General features: G+C 35.8%; 4 protein-coding genes across 5 annotated transcripts; 3 read left to right on the top strand and 1 right to left on the bottom strand.

Annotated features, from left to right (window-relative positions):
• Positions 1-465: 465 nt before the first annotated feature.
• On the bottom strand, positions 466-2,346 carry LOC106404161 (RHOMBOID-like protein 5). The gene is made up of 5 exons (XM_013844903.3): positions 1,874-2,346; positions 1,639-1,799; positions 1,398-1,567; positions 839-1,098; positions 466-755 (listed from the first exon to the last, which is right to left on the bottom strand). The coding sequence occupies exons 1-5, from the start codon at positions 2,146-2,148 to the stop codon at positions 683-685; spliced, it is 939 nt and encodes a 312-aa protein (XP_013700357.2). The 5' UTR covers positions 2,149-2,346; the 3' UTR covers positions 466-682.
• A 373-nt stretch (positions 2,347-2,719) lies between these two features.
• On the top strand, positions 2,720-6,505 carry LOC106405207 (phospholipase D alpha 2). Of its 2 annotated transcripts, XM_013845790.3 has the most exons (4): positions 2,720-2,855; positions 3,126-3,232; positions 3,522-5,427; positions 5,748-6,505. In XM_013845790.3, exons 2-4 carry the CDS (start codon positions 3,134-3,136, stop codon positions 6,179-6,181), a joined length of 2,439 nt encoding a protein of 812 aa, XP_013701244.2. In that variant the 5' UTR covers positions 2,720-2,855; positions 3,126-3,133; the 3' UTR covers positions 6,182-6,505. The 2 variants fall into 2 exon arrangements, with proteins under 2 accessions (XP_013701244.2, XP_048616630.1); XM_048760673.1 differs by lacking the exon at positions 2,720-2,855 and having other exon boundaries at positions 3,050-3,232.
• Positions 6,506-12,044: 5,539 nt separating this feature from the next.
• Positions 12,045-12,911, top strand: LOC125588372 (ATP-dependent DNA helicase PIF1-like). The gene has a single exon (XM_048759687.1). The coding sequence runs from the start codon at positions 12,045-12,047 to the stop codon at positions 12,909-12,911; it is 867 nt and encodes a 288-aa protein (XP_048615644.1).
• A 2,160-nt stretch (positions 12,912-15,071) lies between these two features.
• LOC106404669 lies at positions 15,072-16,265 on the top strand. Its single transcript, XM_022705959.2, has 2 exons — positions 15,072-15,701; positions 15,771-16,265. The coding sequence occupies exons 1-2, from the start codon at positions 15,545-15,547 to the stop codon at positions 16,019-16,021; spliced, it is 408 nt and encodes a 135-aa protein (XP_022561680.2). The 5' UTR covers positions 15,072-15,544; the 3' UTR covers positions 16,022-16,265.
• The last annotated feature ends 1,871 nt before the right edge of the window (positions 16,266-18,136 follow it).

Raw genomic sequence — 18,136 nt, 5'->3', positions numbered from 1 at the left:
TCTAGTCTCTGCGCCACTCATCTCGTTTTCTTCCTTGATGTCGCTCATGGTAATAGGTTTAGTACGCGTTCGTCGTTGATCTAAGTCGAAGGGTTTGTCAATATGTTTGGCTCTGATACCAAATACTTAATCACAAACAAACCTTAATAAGAAGTTCTTCTCTTATTAATCACTCAAAGCTCAAATCACAAAATCACTTCACACAATTCACAAGAGATGTAAACACAGATGCATCTCTATATATATGACTAAATAAATCCTAATCCTAATCAAACAACCCTTTTAAATATTTCCTAATCTCGTTTAGATAAACATGACACAAAATAGGAAACTTGTATCCTAAGATATCTTCAAGCTTATCCAACATACGTAACAAACAACTGGTATGGCTATATTTGGTCGGCCTGATTCATGTGAGATCTAAGAATACATCATTGATTTTGATCTTGGTTTGCTACAACAGAGTATATGAAAAATGTTTCCTACAGTTAATATATGTTTTTCTTATACAGATTGTATAGGTACAACAGCCTTTGAACATGCATGTTACATATGTAGTACTTTTGAATCGTCAAATGTATAAACCTTTCTGATGATGATATTTGTATCAAATATGGAAAAATCTTGGGATCTTGTGAAATGATCTTTTACAGAGAATGTGTCAATGGTTGGCTACAAGATGCTAATTGACATCCCTGAATGGCTCGCTCCCTACGGTATGTTCTCTGAGAAGCTTAGCATATCCCGCAATGAATCTGCAGAGATTTCAAACACAAAGGTGAATCATTTACATATTTCTTGGACAATCATTGAGTCTTTTTTTTTTTTGTGAACGTACCCCGCAAGAAGGATGGCTAGAGATGTAAACCTGAAAAAGTGCTGATAACACTTGTATTTTGATTTCTTATGTTTCATGTCATAACCAGGAGGAATATACTCGGGACTCACGTATCCGTACTGCGGACGAAGAAGAAGGACAAACCCTAGCAAGAAACCAGCGAGAAATCCTCCACAATGAGCAGAGTTGTCCACACGTGGTAAGAATCCAACACTTAGGTTCAGTGCAATGATCAGGATCAATGTCATAAGTGCGGTACACTGCAAAAGTCATTAAGATCAGCCTTCAATGATGTACCATAAACCGGGCTTGCCTGAGATTTGGAAGGGAGAGGGGGGGTGGGTTTAAACAATAGTGTATTATAAACCGAGCCGGCATGAGATATTGGAGGAGGGGAGGTATTTTAAACACTTTAGACTTTAGTAAAAAGAAATTATAACAATTTAGGGATCGATGTTTATATATAAGTAAAAAACTTTGTGGACCAAATGGTAATGCTTCACTTGATTATGTTCATGACCGGCTTTAACCATTAAGGTTGAAGATGATAAACTTTCACCTTATTTTCATAGATTGTCCAGTTTGTGATCAGCTCTGAGAGCATTGCACCTAGTAACCCGAACAAGGCGCCAGATGCTCCTACTGATACCCTTTCTCCTCTTGAATCTGTCAAGCAAGACATAAGGCTTCCACCAAGACCGGAGAGAACATACAAGGCTCCGATTCTCACTGTAGATAACAGCAAAGTTCAAGTTCTTAATGACGACCTAAAAACATAGAGGGGTTTTAAATATTCTCACAGAATCCGAATTCTTGTTCAAGACGCATTCCGATACAGAGGAGGCTGATCATGTTAGCCAGAAGGTGAAGGAGTCCACCGTGAAGCCATATGCAAGAGATGAGGCGCCATCTCTCACCTTCCTCCACAAGTCTCCTCTCAAGAGCTCCAAGCCTTCTCAGCCTAGTTCAACAACAAAGATGCCATCCATCATCTATATAAGGATATAATCAAGTTGTAACTATTCTTGTCCTTACGTGGGAATAGAAGGACCGAGAAGCATATTCTCCTTGATAGGTTGAAACGAAAGCCTTCCAAGGACATCAAACAAGAGACACTCATCTGATCTCGCGGGACAATCGTTCACATACATTGTAATGGTGAATGTGACGAAGTTGGCTGCGAAGATGAGAGGCACGAGCCATGCGTACCATGGCACGGGAATGGGAGGGCGAAACGGAGGTCGAGCTGGTGGTGGTAATGGTGGTAGTCCGTTTTCGATGTCTGATGGGTTCGGCGGTCTCTTCCCCATTTCTGGAAAAGAGTATGACGCGCGTTTGATCGTTGGCCTTGTGGTTGAGGTTTGAGGATGAGAATGGAGTTCCGGAAAATCCGGGAGAATGCGAAGCTGCGAGAGAGATTCGGAAAACTTGTGGCCCAAGTAAGGGATTTGACTTTTTAATTACATTAGGCAGTTATGTTCGGTAAATTGGTTTGGTCTTAACCAAACGGATTCCAATAAAAACCAGCTTGGAGAAGAATAATTAACCAAACCGAGTCAACTAAATTTTTTTAAAAGTACCACAGAAATTAATATATAAATGTACATGGAAATTTAATTTCCTAGTATATGTTATGTAAACTGAAATAATTTAAAAAAAAAAATCATATAACAAAAAACCTAATTTCTGGCCTATTTTCAAACCGATTCTAAAAACACTTAAGTGTCATCGTTTCTCGGTAATCCCTGTGATTTGGACCATGTCTTTAAACTCACTGCGCGTGGTTTTTGGAGCTGAATCGTCGTAACAGACCTTTACATATACTAATTAATAAATTTATTTGTAAAAGTTGTTTCGTCTTTGCTTCATCTTCTATTAATATCACACACAATATTCAGCAGCTCCAGACACACACAAAGTAGCTCTCATTCAAAGAGCTTTCTTCTCGGATCAAAATCGTGAATTCTTAATAAACCAGCTTCTCTCATCTCTCTCTCAATCTCTGAAAAGTTGAAAGGTATCACCCCTTCTTGATTCCTTATAGATCTTTGTGTGACATCCAGATTTGTTTTACGTTCTTGAATGTCTCTGTTGATCCGGTTTTATTTTGATCGAGATCATTTCTTCAGAGTTTGAGTATTGGTCGGTGTAGTTTAAGAGAATTGGTGAAATAATCTCTGATCTCGAATTATTTTGTCTAATATCCAAGATTTGCTTTAATTACCAATGTATGAGGAAACAAATACTATCTCTTACTTATGTGTTATAATTTTATTGATGTTTATAGGTGAAAAAATGGAAGAGTTTTTGTTACATGGAAGGTTACACGCTACAATCTATGAAATCGATGCTCTCCATGCTACTCAAGGAGGCAGATCAGGTTTCTTAGGAAAGGTATTGTCTCAGTTTATAAGACTTTTTTTGTCCACAATAAAAGAACCTAAAACGAGTTGGATAACTTAATCAATGGTGTACAATCTATATGAATGTTAATGAATGAAAGAAATCTTAAATTGGTAGTTAGAGAAATAACTAATCCATTTATCTCGAACTAGTTTTAAGTCGGAATATCATATGATAAGCCATGATAATCCCAATTTTAAGATGTATACAAACACTCCATGCAATTTGTAAGTTCTAGATTCCAAAATTTTCCTTTAATTTCTGGTTTTAATCTTTTCAGATGCTAGCAAATGTAGAAGAAAAGATCGGTGTTGGTAAAGGAGAAACTCAGCTATATGCTACAATCGACCTAGAGAAAGCTAGAGTTGGAAGAACAAGAAAGATAACAAACGAACCAAAAAGCCCAAAATGGCATGAGTCATTTCATATCTACTGTGGTCACATGGCCAAACATGTTATCTTCACTGTCAAAGACGACAATCCCATCGGTGCAACGTTGATAGGAAGAGGTTATGTCCCCGTTGAGGATATTCTCCACGGAGAGGAAGTTGATAGATGGGTTGAGATTCTAGACACTGAGAAGAAACCCATTGAAGGAGGATCAAAGATCCATGTGAAGCTTCAGTACTTTGGTGTTGAAAAAGATAAAAACTGGAACCGTGGTATCAAAAGTGCTAAGTTTCCTGGAGTTCCTTACACTTTCTTCTCTCAGAGAAAGGGATGCAAAGTTTCTTTGTACCAAGATGCTCACATTCCTGGAAACTTCGTCCCCAAGATTCCTTTAGCTGGAGGGAAACACTATGAGGCAGGCCGGTGTTGGGAGGATATCTTTGATGCCATTACTAATGCAAAGCATTTGATTTACATTACTGGCTGGTCTGTTTACACTGAGATCTCTTTGGTGAGAGACTCAAGGAGGCCTAAAGAAGGAGGAGACGTGACTATTGGTGAGATACTCAAGAAGAAGGCAAGTGAAGGTGTTAAAGTGATCTTGCTTGTGTGGGACGATAGAACATCTGTTGATCTGCTGAAACAAGATGGACTTATGGCTACTCATGATGAAGAAACTGCTAACTTCTTCAGAGGAACCGACGTGAACTGTGTTCTGTGTCCTCGTAATCCTGATGATGGTGGAAGCATAGTTCAAAACTTGCAAGTCTCGACTATGTTCACTCATCACCAAAAGATTGTTGTTGTGGACAGCGAAATGCCTGGAACAGCAAGAACAAAATCAAGAAGGATTGTGAGTTTCGTTGGTGGTCTTGATCTTTGTGATGGAAGGTACGACACCCCGTTTCACTCCTTGTTCAGGACGTTGGACACTGCGCATCACGATGACTTCCATCAACCGAACTTCACTGGGGCGGCCATAACAAAAGGCGGTCCGAGAGAGCCGTGGCATGACATTCACTGTCGTCTAGAAGGACCTATTGCATGGGATGTCTTGTATAACTTTGAGCAGAGATGGAGTAGACAAGGTGGTAAAGACATTCTGGTTAAAATAAGAGACCTCGACGATATCATCGTCCCTCCTTCTCCTGTTCTGTTCTCAGAAGATCATGACTCGTGGAACGTTCAGCTGTTTAGATCAATAGATGGTGGTGCAGCAGCTGCGTTTCCTGAGTCCCCTGAAGCTGCTGCAGAAGCAGGTCTTGTGAGTGGTAAAGATAATATAATTGATAGGAGTATTCAAGATGCATACATTCACGCGATTCGACGAGCTAAAGACTTCATCTATATCGAAAACCAGTACTTCCTTGGAAGCTCCTTTGCTTGGAGTGCAGATGGAATCAAACCTGAGGAGATCAATGCTCTTCATTTGATTCCAAAGGAGCTATCTCTGAAGATTGTTAGCAAGATCAAAGCTGGAGAGAAGTTTAAGGTTTATGCTGTTGTTCCAATGTGGCCTGAAGGGCTTCCTGAGAGTGGTTCAGTCCAAGCTATATTAGATTGGCAGAAGAGAACAATGGAGATGATGTACAAAGATGTGATCAAGGCACTTAGAGAGAAGGGACTTGAGGGAGAGGATCCAAGAGATTATCTAACATTCTTCTGTCTCGGTAACCGAGAGACCAAGAAAGATGGAGAGTATGTGCCTTCAGAGAAACCTGAACCGGACTCAGACTATATGCGAGCACAAGAAGCACGCCGCTTCATGATCTATGTTCACACTAAAATGATGATCGGTTAGTGTTTTTAACTCTTACAAGAACTTATAATTTTTTTTGGTAAATCCCTTAGATAGTACAGAAAAATTATGACAAAATGGCACAAGGAAAAGTCAAATTACTATTAAGTAAAAGCTAAAATGATTAATGTACTCCAAATCCTAAATCTTTTCCATAATCACTCACCCTGATACTAATCCCTAAATCCTAAACATTAAAACCGAACCCAAATATATGTTATTTGTATCTTTGGAATAAAATTATATTTTAGTGCTATCCAAAGATATTTCTCTATTTTTTCTGATATAAACGAGATGCTTTAACTTCTCATTTTGCAGTTGATGATGAGTACATTATCATTGGGTCCGCAAATATCAACCAGAGATCAATGGATGGTGCAAGAGACTCAGAGATAGCAATGGGAGGCTATCAACCATACCATCTCTCAATAAGACAACCAGCTAGAGGTCATATCCATGGATTCCGCATGTCATTATGGTATGAACATTTAGGAATGCTCGATGAAACATTCCTCGATCCATCGAGTCAAGAATGTGTCCAGAAAGTTAACCGTATTGCTGATAAGTATTGGGATCTTTACTCAAGTGAGTCACTCGAACATGATCTCCCTGGTCATCTACTTCGCTACCCGATTGGTATTGCTAGTCAAGGAGAAATCACTGAGCTACCTGGATGTGAATGCTTCCCCGACACAAAAGCTCGTATCCTCGGTACTAAATCTGATTACCTGCCTCCAATTCTTACAACCTAAGGTTCTATGGCAGTATCTATTGGTAATAAATAACTATCTCTCCTCTTTTCTTCTGCTGCAATAGCTTTTGTAATAAAACAGTTAGCTTCATTGTCTTTAGTTACCAATAAGTTCTAATATCGTTGGTATTGTGTTTCACCGCTATGCTTTTGATTTTCGTTCGCGCGGAGAGAATGTAGTCTTGTGCCTTTTGGTACTTAATTATTTTGTTGCTAATTTCTTATGAACTTATCTATTATGTCTTTTAATTTTCTGGACTATTGTTTTATTGTAATCATTGTTTATGTTTAGGGTTTGATTAAATTTGTTAAAATCATAAGAAAATAGTTAGTTCACTTTTACGTTTATACAAACCATGCATGGTCTTAGTAGCTGGTTTTGGATGCTGTGAGGATTTGGATCAGTTTAGGTCCCCACAATTGGTACTAGTCTACAAAAGCTGGTTTAAAATCATTAGAGACTGTAAAATCATCATAGAGTACTTAGTAAAATCATCAGTCTACAAATGCAACCCCCCAAAAAAACATGTTTAATGGATTCAGTCGTTTCTGGTAGGATTGATACTATATGAATTAGTCGTGGATAAATGTGAATATAATTGAAGGAAAGAATAAAATAGAGGTGTGCGGTTGATTTTATTTAGGACATCCAAGTCAATCAACCCATGTGACAATCTCTTTCGTTCTTTACGTTCTCTAAAAATTATAAAGACTTTTAACTTCTGGTGATCTCTCTCTCTCTCTCTCTCTCAAGTACTTAATGTCCAAAAGACAAGTTGCCGTACGATAACGATAGATGCTAAAATCTTATCTCTTGATAAATCTATTTATTATACATATATAATTATCGAATTCACAAATATTTCACTACGATCACAAGGATTTTAGATATAAATTAAATGAGTTGCAACATCTGGAGGCTTCACTGAAAGTTATGTAGAACACGGAAACAAGTACTAATACTAAAGCAAAAGAAGGAAGAGAAGTTGGTCTAGTCTTTTCATATCACTACCAAGAAGTTTCGAAAGAATTACAGGTTGACTAGTACTCTTTAAACGCGGCAAAATTAGGTTTTGAAATAAGACACGTGGCAACAGCCTGTGCCAGGTCCTGCTTTGGTTAATGATAGAGAGATGGAATCAAAACTGAATGGAAGAGATTCATTGAACTCTTTAGAATCTTTCTCCATCAATAATGTTTTTGTCTTCCTATATTTCTCTTCAACCTATTTTCCCTTGATTTTTAGTTATTTTGAAGTTATTTGTGTTAAACGTACTAAATGTATCTAGTGACTAAAGAAAACATATAACAGACCCATATATTTGTAATGATCCAAAAGACAAAAACGTGATTCCTCTATATTTATATTCAAAAACTTAAAATAATAGTTTGCAAAATGTCAAAATATTTAAAAGACCCATATATTTTCGGTTATGTTTTCAATGTTTGTGGCTCTATAAAGAAATTATCATAGAACAAAAAATTTGGTTCTCAAATTATTAAAACGGTTAGTTTCAAAATATATGGTTTTCAATGTTTGTGGCTCTATAAAGAAATTATCATAGAACAAAAAATTTGGTTCTCAAATTATTAAAACGGTTAGTGTTTCAAAATATATGGTTTAATCCGCTAGTCTCATTAGCTAAACCTAGCTAATTTTCTATCTAAATTTGTTCGACAATAAATTATTAACATTTTCAATACATGGGCTAAGCAAAATATATGTCAGAATCCCGAGAACCAAACTAAATTCGATCTGAAAATTTATACTAAACCTGAATTAAAAAGGATAAATTTCTCTAGCAGATCCAAAAATTTAGTATCCAAAATCGGAATTGAACAGAACTCAAACCAATTCTAATCTGAACCAAAATATTTTGAATATCCGAAAATACCATAAAAATTATATATTTAAAAATAAATAAATTATTTCAGATCTTTTATATTCAAAAATATCTAAAATACTTAAAATTATTTCGAATTTTCCAAAGTACATAAAATAAATAAATATCAAAATAACCAAAAATATTCAAAATACTGGACCAAACCAATTATAATTTTAAATATTTGGTTATACATTATTCAAATTTATGTACTTCTTTCTTATATAATTTAAATGGATATCTTAAACCCAATTGAATCCTAACCAAAATTTATTAATTTTCAATTGGAACTTCAATCTCTAGTCCTGGAAATCCAAAATCCGAACCAAATCTAAACCGAAATTTATTAATTTTAAAATAAAACTTAAATATCTAATCCTAGAAATCCAAAACCCGAACCGAATCGAGACTCTTACCACTACGTCGAAGAGCACACTTAGTTTTTGGAAACAGTAGCCTAAGCATTTACTCAAATAAGCATTTTCATTTTAATTAACATAAATAATTAAATATAAACGTAACCTTACATATATCCAGTTTGGATTCCCTTTGACTGGTTCACTAATTGGTCTTAGATAGTTAGCTACCCGGAAATTGTTCTATAACTTTATAGCAAATAAATTTTAGTAATGTATATACTCATTTTTTTTTGTCAGCAGTAATGTATATCACAATACTAAAAGCCAGATTTCCTCAAAATTTAGTATGTCCACGTCATCAGAAATAATCATCCAATCACAGCTTTTTATTTTCGGGTTGGGCTTCAAATTTGATTGAATGGGCTTTGTTTCATTTTCGGGTCTGGGTCGAATGGGTTTCGGCTTTATCGTCGTTTTGGCTTTGTCTTTTATCTAAACCTAGATCTACGAAGACGAAGTCGCGAGTCTCTTCTCCTCATCCCCATTTCACTTCGTCTTCACCCCTTGAAACCGTAGCGTCTGAGTTTTGATCATCCTATTCTTCACAATCAATTTCGCAATCAATTTCTTCTTAATGGTTTCGTTTCATCTCCCTCCTTTCCTCCTTCTTTATATATTGTTTTTTCTCCCGTGTACAAATCTAAACCCTAGAGCTGCTCGAAACTCGATCGATGGCGATGAAACCAAATGGGAAGTCGATTGTCTCCTCCGATTATGACGAAAAATTTGTGGTCTTCAGAGATCTCTCGCTGGGTCATCACGAAGCTCAGTTGCGATTTCGGCTCATCCATTTCTGGGAGGCTTGGAACCATAGAATTGGCTCGCTTATACCGAGACAAGGCCGTCCCCCCGAATATCTCCAGCTTTATATATTTGATACGGGAAACGAAGTCAGAAACCGTTTAAATGCGATGGGCCAAACCTCAACAGAAGGTAACCTTGACGAGACAACCTTAGCGCGCCTCATCGAGATGATTGCCGAAAATAACTGTTTAGCTAAGATTTTTCGACGGGTGCGCGACTACTACGAAGGCAGCGGGCAAGAGTTTAATATTAGGTTGCTCTCAGATAAAGGGAAAGGGAAAGAATACGATCTTCCGAGTACGAGTGAAGTCGCAGGCCTAATCGTAGGGGATATGTCATCAACAGTAATGTACTCGATGATGTTAGCAAGGGTGGCACCGATGCTAAAATTATTGGTCAAAGGTTCATACTGCCGCCAAGTTTCACCGGCGGGCCTCGATACTTAGTTGAGAAATACCATGATGCGATGGCTATTTGCAGAGAATATGGGAATCCGGATTTGTTTATCACAATGACGGCCAATCCTAACTGGAGAGAGATTAAAGAACATCTTGATAGATACGGTGGAGACTCCCCCATTGATAGACCAGACATTGAATGTCGGGTATTAAAGATGAAGCTAGATGAGCTACTCAAGGATTTCAAAAAAGGAACTTTCTTCAAGCCATACACAGCAGCTCTCCACAAAATATAGTTTCAAAAAAGAGGCCTTCCTCATGCGCATATATTATTGTGGTTTGGAAACTCTTCCAGAATACCAAGTTCAGAGGAAGTAGATGAGATTATTTCAGCAGAGCTCCCAAACAAAGAAGAAGACCCAGAAGCTTACAATTTAGTGACAAAACACATGATTCATGGTCCATGTGGTGTCATTAATCCGAAGTCACTCTGTATGGAAAATAATGTGTGCACAAAAAAGTATCCACGGCCGTATAATGGGAGTACTTCGATTGACAAATCAGGGTATGTATTATATCGTCGCCGCCGAAATGAAACTGAGCATGTGGTAAAAAATGGGGCAATCCTAAACAACACGTTCGTTGTACCTCATAACATTAAGCTCCCAAAGAAGTACGAAGCTCATATTAATGTGGAATGGTGTAATCATACAAGTGCAGTGAAGTACTTATTCAAGTACATAACCAAGGGTGTTGACAGAGCATCTGCAGATATAGAAAAAGGAAATCCGGCAACTACCTCTGACACAGTGGCATCTGGGGAACCAAAAGAAAGAGTGATGAAGCAACGGAATGAGATCCAAGACTACATCGATGCTCGGTATTTATCAGCTTACGAGTCTATGTGGCGGAATTTCGCATTCCACATACACAAAAGAAAGCCATCAGTTGAGAAGCTTATCATTCACCTAGAAGGCGAACATAACATCACAATTAAAGCAACTGATAACCTCGGCCGTGTAATCCGCAAGCCAGGTATTGAGAAGACAATGTTTACTGAATGGATGGTCTTATGCAGAAGGTCATAGTTCGCACGAACGCTAACCTATGTGCAAATACCAGAATATTTCGTATGGAACAACAATACCAAAGTCTGGTCTGAACGTAAGAAAGGAAAAACCATTGGACGAATCGTCACTGTCCATCCATCAGCAGGAGATCGATATTATTTGAGGATCCTCATTAATAAGATCAAGGGTCCTAGGAGTTATGACGAGCTGAAAACATTTAACGATGTGAAATACCCTGACTTCAAATCAGTTTGCCACGCCCGAGGCTATTTGAACAATGATGTTGAATGGCTCGAGAGTATGTCGGAGGGTGCTAGAACAGCCACCCCATACCAACTCCGAGATATGTTTGTCACATTCCTAACCAACTGCTTCGTTGCAAGCCCTAAAGACCTATGGGAACACTCATGGAAATCAATGAGCGAGGACATACTTCACAAGAGACAAAGGATCTTGGGTCACACAAATCTGGAACTGGATGATGAGACCCTTGAGCAATACACGTTAATCGAAGTGGAAAAGTTGATGTGAATGCATGACCGCTCATTAAATGATATTAAAGATATGCCAAAGATCAAACCTGTTTTGCTAAAAGAATCGGGGAACAGATTGTGGAACCAAGAAATAGATTACGATGTTGCCGAGGAAACACTAAGACATGACCGGCAGTAAAACTTACTTAATGCCGAGCAGCGTGCGATTTACGAATCAATCTTAGACTCTGTTGATAAAAAGGATGGGAAACTATTCTTTGTATATGGTGCAGGTGGCACAGGAAAAACATTCCTATACCAAACCATTATATCCAGACTTTGCTCGAGAAAACAAATCGTTCTCCCGGTTGTTTCTTCAGGAATAGCCGCATTGCTACTACCAAACGGGAGAACAGCTCATTCTCGCTTTAATATTCCTTTGAAGCTCGACGAAAATAAGCTCTGCAACATCAAACCAAATACAATACTGGCTGAACTAATCGAGAAAACGGACCTCATAATTTGGGGTGAGGCACCTATGACACACAAGCATGCTTTCGAAGCACTAGACAAAAGTTTGAAAGACATAATGTCTATAAAAAATCCACCCGCAAAAGATCAAACTTTTGGCGGCAAAACAGTTTTGTTAGGTGGTGATTTTAGACTGATCCTACCAGTAATTCCACAAGGTAGTAGAGATGATATTGTCTTAGCTTCGATAAGTCATTCATATCTATGGAATAGCTGCCACAAGTTCTCTTTAAAAACAAATATGTGAGTCAATCAGGACGAGAAAAAGTTCTCTGAGTGGCTTCTCATGGTCGGGGAAGGTCGTCCAGAATCCGGACAAGAAGATGAGGATGATGGCTACCATGACCAAATGATAACCGTCGTAAACTCATTGGTACAAGAGACTAAGGATGAGTCATTAAAACAAGTTATCGATGTTGCTTATGGTGATGTCAACCAAATAGAGGCCTCCCAAAGCTCCTACACTGATAAAGCTATACTTACACCGCGAAATGATACAGTCGATGAAATTAATGCATATACAATCTCCAAAACCGGCGGGGAGTCAAAAGACTACTACAGTTACGATAGCTTTGAGGTTTCAGAAACTCAATCTAACCAAAATGATACATTATACGCCATTGAGTATCTCAACTCCATGGAGTTTCCAGGCTTGCCATCCCATAAACTCACTCTCAAAGTTGGGGCCCCGATTATGTTTCTGCGAAACATAAATCAAACAAAAGGATTATGTAATGGTACCCGTATGATCCTGACCCACATAGGCGAAAGAGTGCTTAAGGCAGATATAATTACTGGTTCACACATTGGAAAAGAAGTTTTGATCCCAAGAATTGTCCTCTTGCATGGGGATACAAAGATACCGTTCACTTTACGTCGACGAAAATTTCCTATCAGATTGTGTTATACAATGACAATCAACAAAAGCCAGGGGCAGAGCTTAAAAGATGTTATCCTATATCTACCTAGACCGGTCTTCGCACATGGTCAGCTCTACGTGGCCCTCTCACGTGTAACAAGCAAAGAAGGACTAAAAATCATCAAAGGCGAAGACTCATACAAACAAAAAGTGAAAAACATAGTTTACAAAGAAATCTTCAACCGCCTTCTTCCCATGAGAGTAAGTGATATTGAAAACTCAGAATCTCATTGAAGGTTCTTACAGTGGTTATATATCTAATAATTCACATTTACCTGCTACGCAGTATTCGAGCTACCCCCAGAAATGATTCAGAATTAAAACTCCTTCCCTGGTGATGGATACCTCGCTACTTCCAAGTACGTCTCCCTACTCTATTAACTAATTAAATTGATTCCTATTACTAAGCTATGTTTACTGATTTTTTTCAAAATAATTTCCAGGCTCTCAACTCAAGAAAATCCCATCACATCTACCACCCTCTTCGTCAAAAATTCCACCACCTTATTTATGATTTCTGCTTCTTTGTTTTACGACCTCAGCATCTGCTCTTAATAATGATACTGACTATTCTGCTTCTAAACATAATTCATAACAAACTTAAATTTTCAATAGATTCAGGTTATTATTTATGTATGATTTTGTGGTTTGCGTTTTTGGTATATATTTGCAAGAGTTGAGATTCTACAGAGAATACATATAACTGATCGACTGTACTTTGGACAACCAAAAAAGTTTGACAAATCAAACAAATAAAAGCTAAAACATCATCACTTATGCGTTTGGGATTAAAATAATATAAAATAACTCCAAATTATTGAAGATTATCCCCTAAAATAAATAAGTTTAAAAGCATTTTCTGCGCCTAAAAAATCTCAACCCACTTATAAAAATATACAAAAAATAAAAGATGGGCAATACAAAATAATTATCATTCTCATGTGTGCAGAACACACAGCCGAAGATCATAAAAACCAAAGCGCCAACCTCGAACCACAACCAATAATCGTTAGGATCATTAGGATGTGGCCTATCACAAACCACAAAAACAAAAACGCTTTCCTACGAACAATTTTCATTTGTCTTGACATCCAGGTTTGTGTAAAAAATACCATGTTTTTTTACTCCAACTACTTTTGAAATGATTGCTTTTAACCACTAAACAAGAACAAAAAATGCAAGGGAGGGTGCCTTTTTCTCCGTTTGACAAAATATACCAACGGTTCAAGGAAGGGAAAATTTATCACATTAGATATTTTAATCTTCTTCTCAATAACCAATGGTACAAGCTTACCGTTCATCTATACATAATCAATATCAATGAAACAACAATTATTACACAAATTCGAGAAAACATTCCACCAATTCCTTCATACATATTCTCTCCCCAACACTACACCGTTGATCAGCTTAGCAAGTGCCACCAATTTCCTCCCAGGTAAAAAAAAAAAAAACCTATCTCACATACCAATAAATTCTCTATTTTTGTAACTTAAAAAAATTGGTTCCAAAGATGTTGTTGGCGGAATATGCCTCATCCAAGGAAGTGATATATATAACCACAACACAAATACAAAGATCATCATTGGATTGCGTTTAGACAGGTACTAACATTTAATTAAATATGATTTGTTTTTACCAAAAAATATATAATACAATAAATTTTTACAGATCCAAAGTGGTACGTCTAACTATATGGGACAACGAGGCAGCTAATTTCAGGGGGTTAAACCGTATACTACCCGGAAAAACCAAATCGTAATCATCACAAGTATCATTCCACGGTTACATGAAGGTAACAAACAAAACATAAAGTTTATGTCAAACTAAATGCTTATAAATATTTCATTTTTACAGGGAAACTATCACTCACAACTACACCAGGATCGCGCTTTTACTTTGACAGTGACATTGATATCATACAACGCTTCCAAAAGAGGAACAAACTGCGATCCTAAGTCTGATGGCATAACAAGACAGCAAATGACACAGTCAACTGTTTTTAAATTTACATTAATGCTTCCTACGTCAATTAAAATAATCATTGTATCAGTAAGTACCAATACCCATCGATATTACTTTTTCTATCTTTTTTATCATTCAATGATTATTTTACTTCTACCAATATTTTATATTTAACATAATTTAGACAACAAATGTCTTAATATAATATGGTATTCTACTTTAACGTTTTCATGGAAAATAACCGGGCGTAGCCCGGGAACAGCACCAGTACTCATTAAAAGATATCAAACTGATGATGACAAACAAAAATTATTAATTTGCTAAAGTAATCAACGTGAATAAAATTTTAATTTTATACAAAAATTCGTTGCACCTAAAAGATCCGATATTTATTATGTTATAGAAAAAAGATTTTAACAATTAGGTGGACATAGTTTAATTAACCCCCTCCAAAAAATGTAACAGTAAATAAGTTTAATCATTTTATAATATATTTTTACCTTATAAATGAATACATGAAGTGAATCTTGTTATAAACCTGTGACTACTAAACCAAACACCAATCTCTCACACTCTTTCAACTTTTCCAATAGCACACAAAGAAACTCCAAATTTATGATTTTTTGTCAGAACTTTTTCCCATTAATTTATTTCAGACCCAAGAAGGGATCTCTCACCGTTCAATATCAAGCAGTACTTTTTACGTGACGTTGTTGGTGCGACCAATCTCTCTGCAACACACACATGCTCTCGTTTTAAACTCATTCATTGATCAACAACCTCTCTACTCTACCTCTACTCAGAAGAAAGATAAAGTTAAAAAGTGCAAATTAAACATCATCTCTTTCTATTGTCTTTTTCATCCGGATCTTGAGCACAGATACATACATACATACATACATATGGCTTGTATGCTGAGCTGCTCTCACGGAGTCGTAATCGCTACCGCCATGGTGTTCTCAAGCACTGCTCTGTTTCTGGCGATTTCCCGCCAATTCTCTACCAACCAAACATCAGATCTCCATGATCAACAGATCCTCCGCTCATGTCTTTCTTCAGGTACCCTTTTGTCTTCTCCGATCATCCTCCGGGTAGAATTTTTTTTCTGAACTTGTTTTGTTGATGCAGAGGAAAAAAAGAAACAGAGGAAGAAGAGGAAGAAGAGGAAGAAGGTGAAATTTGCAGAGGATGTGAAGGAGCCGAAAGGGAACGGTGAAGAGTATCGCAAGAGAGAGCATCTCCGGAGAATCGTACCGGAACCGGTGATTGAACCGGAGAAGACCGGTTCGGTTTGTAGAAACGACATGCCTGCTAACAGGATGGCTCTGTACACTGGGATTCTTAGAGACAGAGATCATAGACTTCAGTGCTCCTATTGACTTCTTTTTTTTTTACTTCTTAGTCAAGAAAAATGCTGAAAATATTATAAAAAATAGTTTTCTTTTAATTTCGGAAGAAACATGTCTGTATGGCAATTATTGTAGTAGCTCACTTTTTCCTATTAGCTTTTTCTGTGTATTGTATGTAATTTTCTTCTAAGAAACGGTGTAAATTATTATTTTTATTTTTATTTTTTTTGGTAACGGTGTAAATTATTGATATCTAAAATAGAGCTTTTTACTTTTTACCCCTCTTTTGGTTTATAAATAACTCCATGCTACATGGGGTCTATTTTACTGCCTTTAAAATTATTAATCATGTCATCGTTTTTAGTCAAAATAAATTAATTTTGGCCAAATATTCTATGAATCTGAATAACAGTGTCTCAAATTTCAGGGTTGTAAAAAGGAGTGGGAAGAGGTAAAACAATAATTCATATTATAATATTACCAAGACAAATATTTTAAAATATATTGAAAATAGTTTATTTGATTTATTATTCGTGGATGGTTATATATGTCTGGATAGCAAATAGTAGATATAATTTAAATTATTTTCAAAGAGGTTTTCTCACCATCAATAAATCATGAGATATGAGTTAAAATTTTCATGATTTTATGATATCGAACTCAGTTGGTAGTTGAAATTTGAAACCAAACGCATGAATTAGTTGATTCATGTAAATTATGACACAGTGAGTTTATATACCATATACCATTTGCGATATCATTTAGCCATTGCTTTCCATGCATATTGGAGCAAGTTGAAAATCCGTTAGTAGAACTTGCGAGTTTGTTTTAGAACACAGCATAATACATGATTAGTTTCTCTGCAAAATTTTAAATTTATTTGAATTTGATTATGTAATTAAAATAATTTACCATTGCTATAGATTGTGGCTTGACTTTTGGTGTTGCTGTGAAAATCTCTGTGTTTCTTCTTCTTTTTTAGGATTTGGAATCTTCATTGTTGAAACTTTGCAGTGAGACCAACAAAGACACAAACCAACAAAGACGTTCAAATAAAGTTTGCACTTGTTACAAATGCGTCAACGACAATTTAATAATAGAGATTTGACAACATAACGGAAAATGTGTGAAGAAAACAAATAGATGGGTATTTCTTGGTTGTGATGTAGAAGATATAAACAGTTATTAAATTAAATTTTGTACCTTCTCTCTTTTTCTGATTAAATAGGTGATGATTGTTTAGATTTTAAATTTTGGTTTTTGGCTTTTGGTTTTTAGCTTTTGGATTTAGATTTTAGTTTTTGGTTTTTTGATTTTGCAGTAGATTTTAGTTTTAAAAAAAACACGAATGGTGATTTTGGTTTTTAGTTTTTAGTTTTTGGTTTTTAGTTTTCGTTGTAAAAATTAATAAAATATATATTTAAAATTTTTGTTTTTGATTTTGTTGTAGTTTTAGTTTTAGAAGGAAAAACATGACTAGTGATCTTTTAGTTTTTAATTTCACTATATTTAATTAACATAGATTTTTAATTTTTATTTGTAAAGCTTTGCCTTGTGTCAAAATTCTAGTGGTCATGTGACTTGTGGTTTATATAGAGAATATATTTTAATTTTTAATTATTAATAAAATATTAAATTTTAATTATAAATATAAATATTTTTTTGATTCACTGTTTTCAATAACTATAAACTAATAATAATTATTAAATTCACTTTTATGAATTTTTCAAAATTTCACTATTAATTAATAAAATTGCACAAAATTGAAAAAAAGTTTTTATAAAAAATATTTATATTATAAAATGAAAAAGTAAGTATGAAATGAGTAAAAATGAAAATATTATTTTACTCTTATATCCTTGAAAAAAAGAACTATATTTTTCAAAAAAAAATAATAGTGCCGAAATGTTTTGGGAAAAGATATGTTTTGGATCAACTGTTGGTAAGAGTTAGGAAAAATAATAAACAAACTACTACTAAATTCAGCCGGTTTAAAAAGTAGTTCTATATTTTCATATTTAAATCTCGTTTGGACACAAATGATTATAGTGTTTGTAGAGAGATTATGACGACTATAAAATTCTATTTTCGAACTTGAAATTTAGAAAACTGTTTTTTTATAACAAAAAATGGTTATATTAATTA

Source organism: Brassica napus, chromosome C6 (genome assembly GCF_020379485.1).
Source record: "Brassica napus cultivar Da-Ae chromosome C6, Da-Ae, whole genome shotgun sequence".
NCBI classification, from domain to species: domain Eukaryota; kingdom Viridiplantae; phylum Streptophyta; class Magnoliopsida; order Brassicales; family Brassicaceae; genus Brassica; species Brassica napus.
The sequence above is the reverse complement of the archived record's forward strand: the minus strand, read 5'-3'. Positions and strand labels throughout refer to the sequence as shown.

Excerpts from the sequence above, each read along its gene's own strand:
- LOC106404161 (XM_013844903.3), bottom strand. The coding sequence starts at position 2,148 with ATGGGGAAGAGACCGCCGAACCCATCAGACATCGAAAACGGACTACCA. Across the intron at positions 1,800-1,873 it reads CTCGGTCCTTCTATTCCCAC|GCTGAGAAGGCTTGGAGCTC; the intron begins GTAAGGACAAGA and ends TTGTTGAACTAG. Across the intron at positions 756-838 it reads CTAGCCATCCTTCTTGCGGG|ATTCATTGCGGGATATGCTA; the intron begins GTACGTTCACAA and ends AAATCTCTGCAG.
- LOC106405207 (XM_048760673.1), top strand. The coding sequence starts at position 3,065 with ATGTATGAGGAAACAAATACTATCTCTTACTTATGTGTTATAATTTTA. Across the intron at positions 3,233-3,521 it reads GATCAGGTTTCTTAGGAAAG|ATGCTAGCAAATGTAGAAGA; the intron begins GTATTGTCTCAG and ends TAATCTTTTCAG. Across the intron at positions 5,428-5,747 it reads TCACACTAAAATGATGATCG|TTGATGATGAGTACATTATC; the intron begins GTTAGTGTTTTT and ends CTCATTTTGCAG.
- LOC125588372 (XM_048759687.1), top strand. The coding sequence starts at position 12,045 with ATGGTCGGGGAAGGTCGTCCAGAATCCGGACAAGAAGATGAGGATGAT.
- LOC106404669 (XM_022705959.2), top strand. The coding sequence starts at position 15,545 with ATGGCTTGTATGCTGAGCTGCTCTCACGGAGTCGTAATCGCTACCGCC. Across the intron at positions 15,702-15,770 it reads CCGCTCATGTCTTTCTTCAG|AGGAAAAAAAGAAACAGAGG; the intron begins GTACCCTTTTGT and ends TTGTTGATGCAG.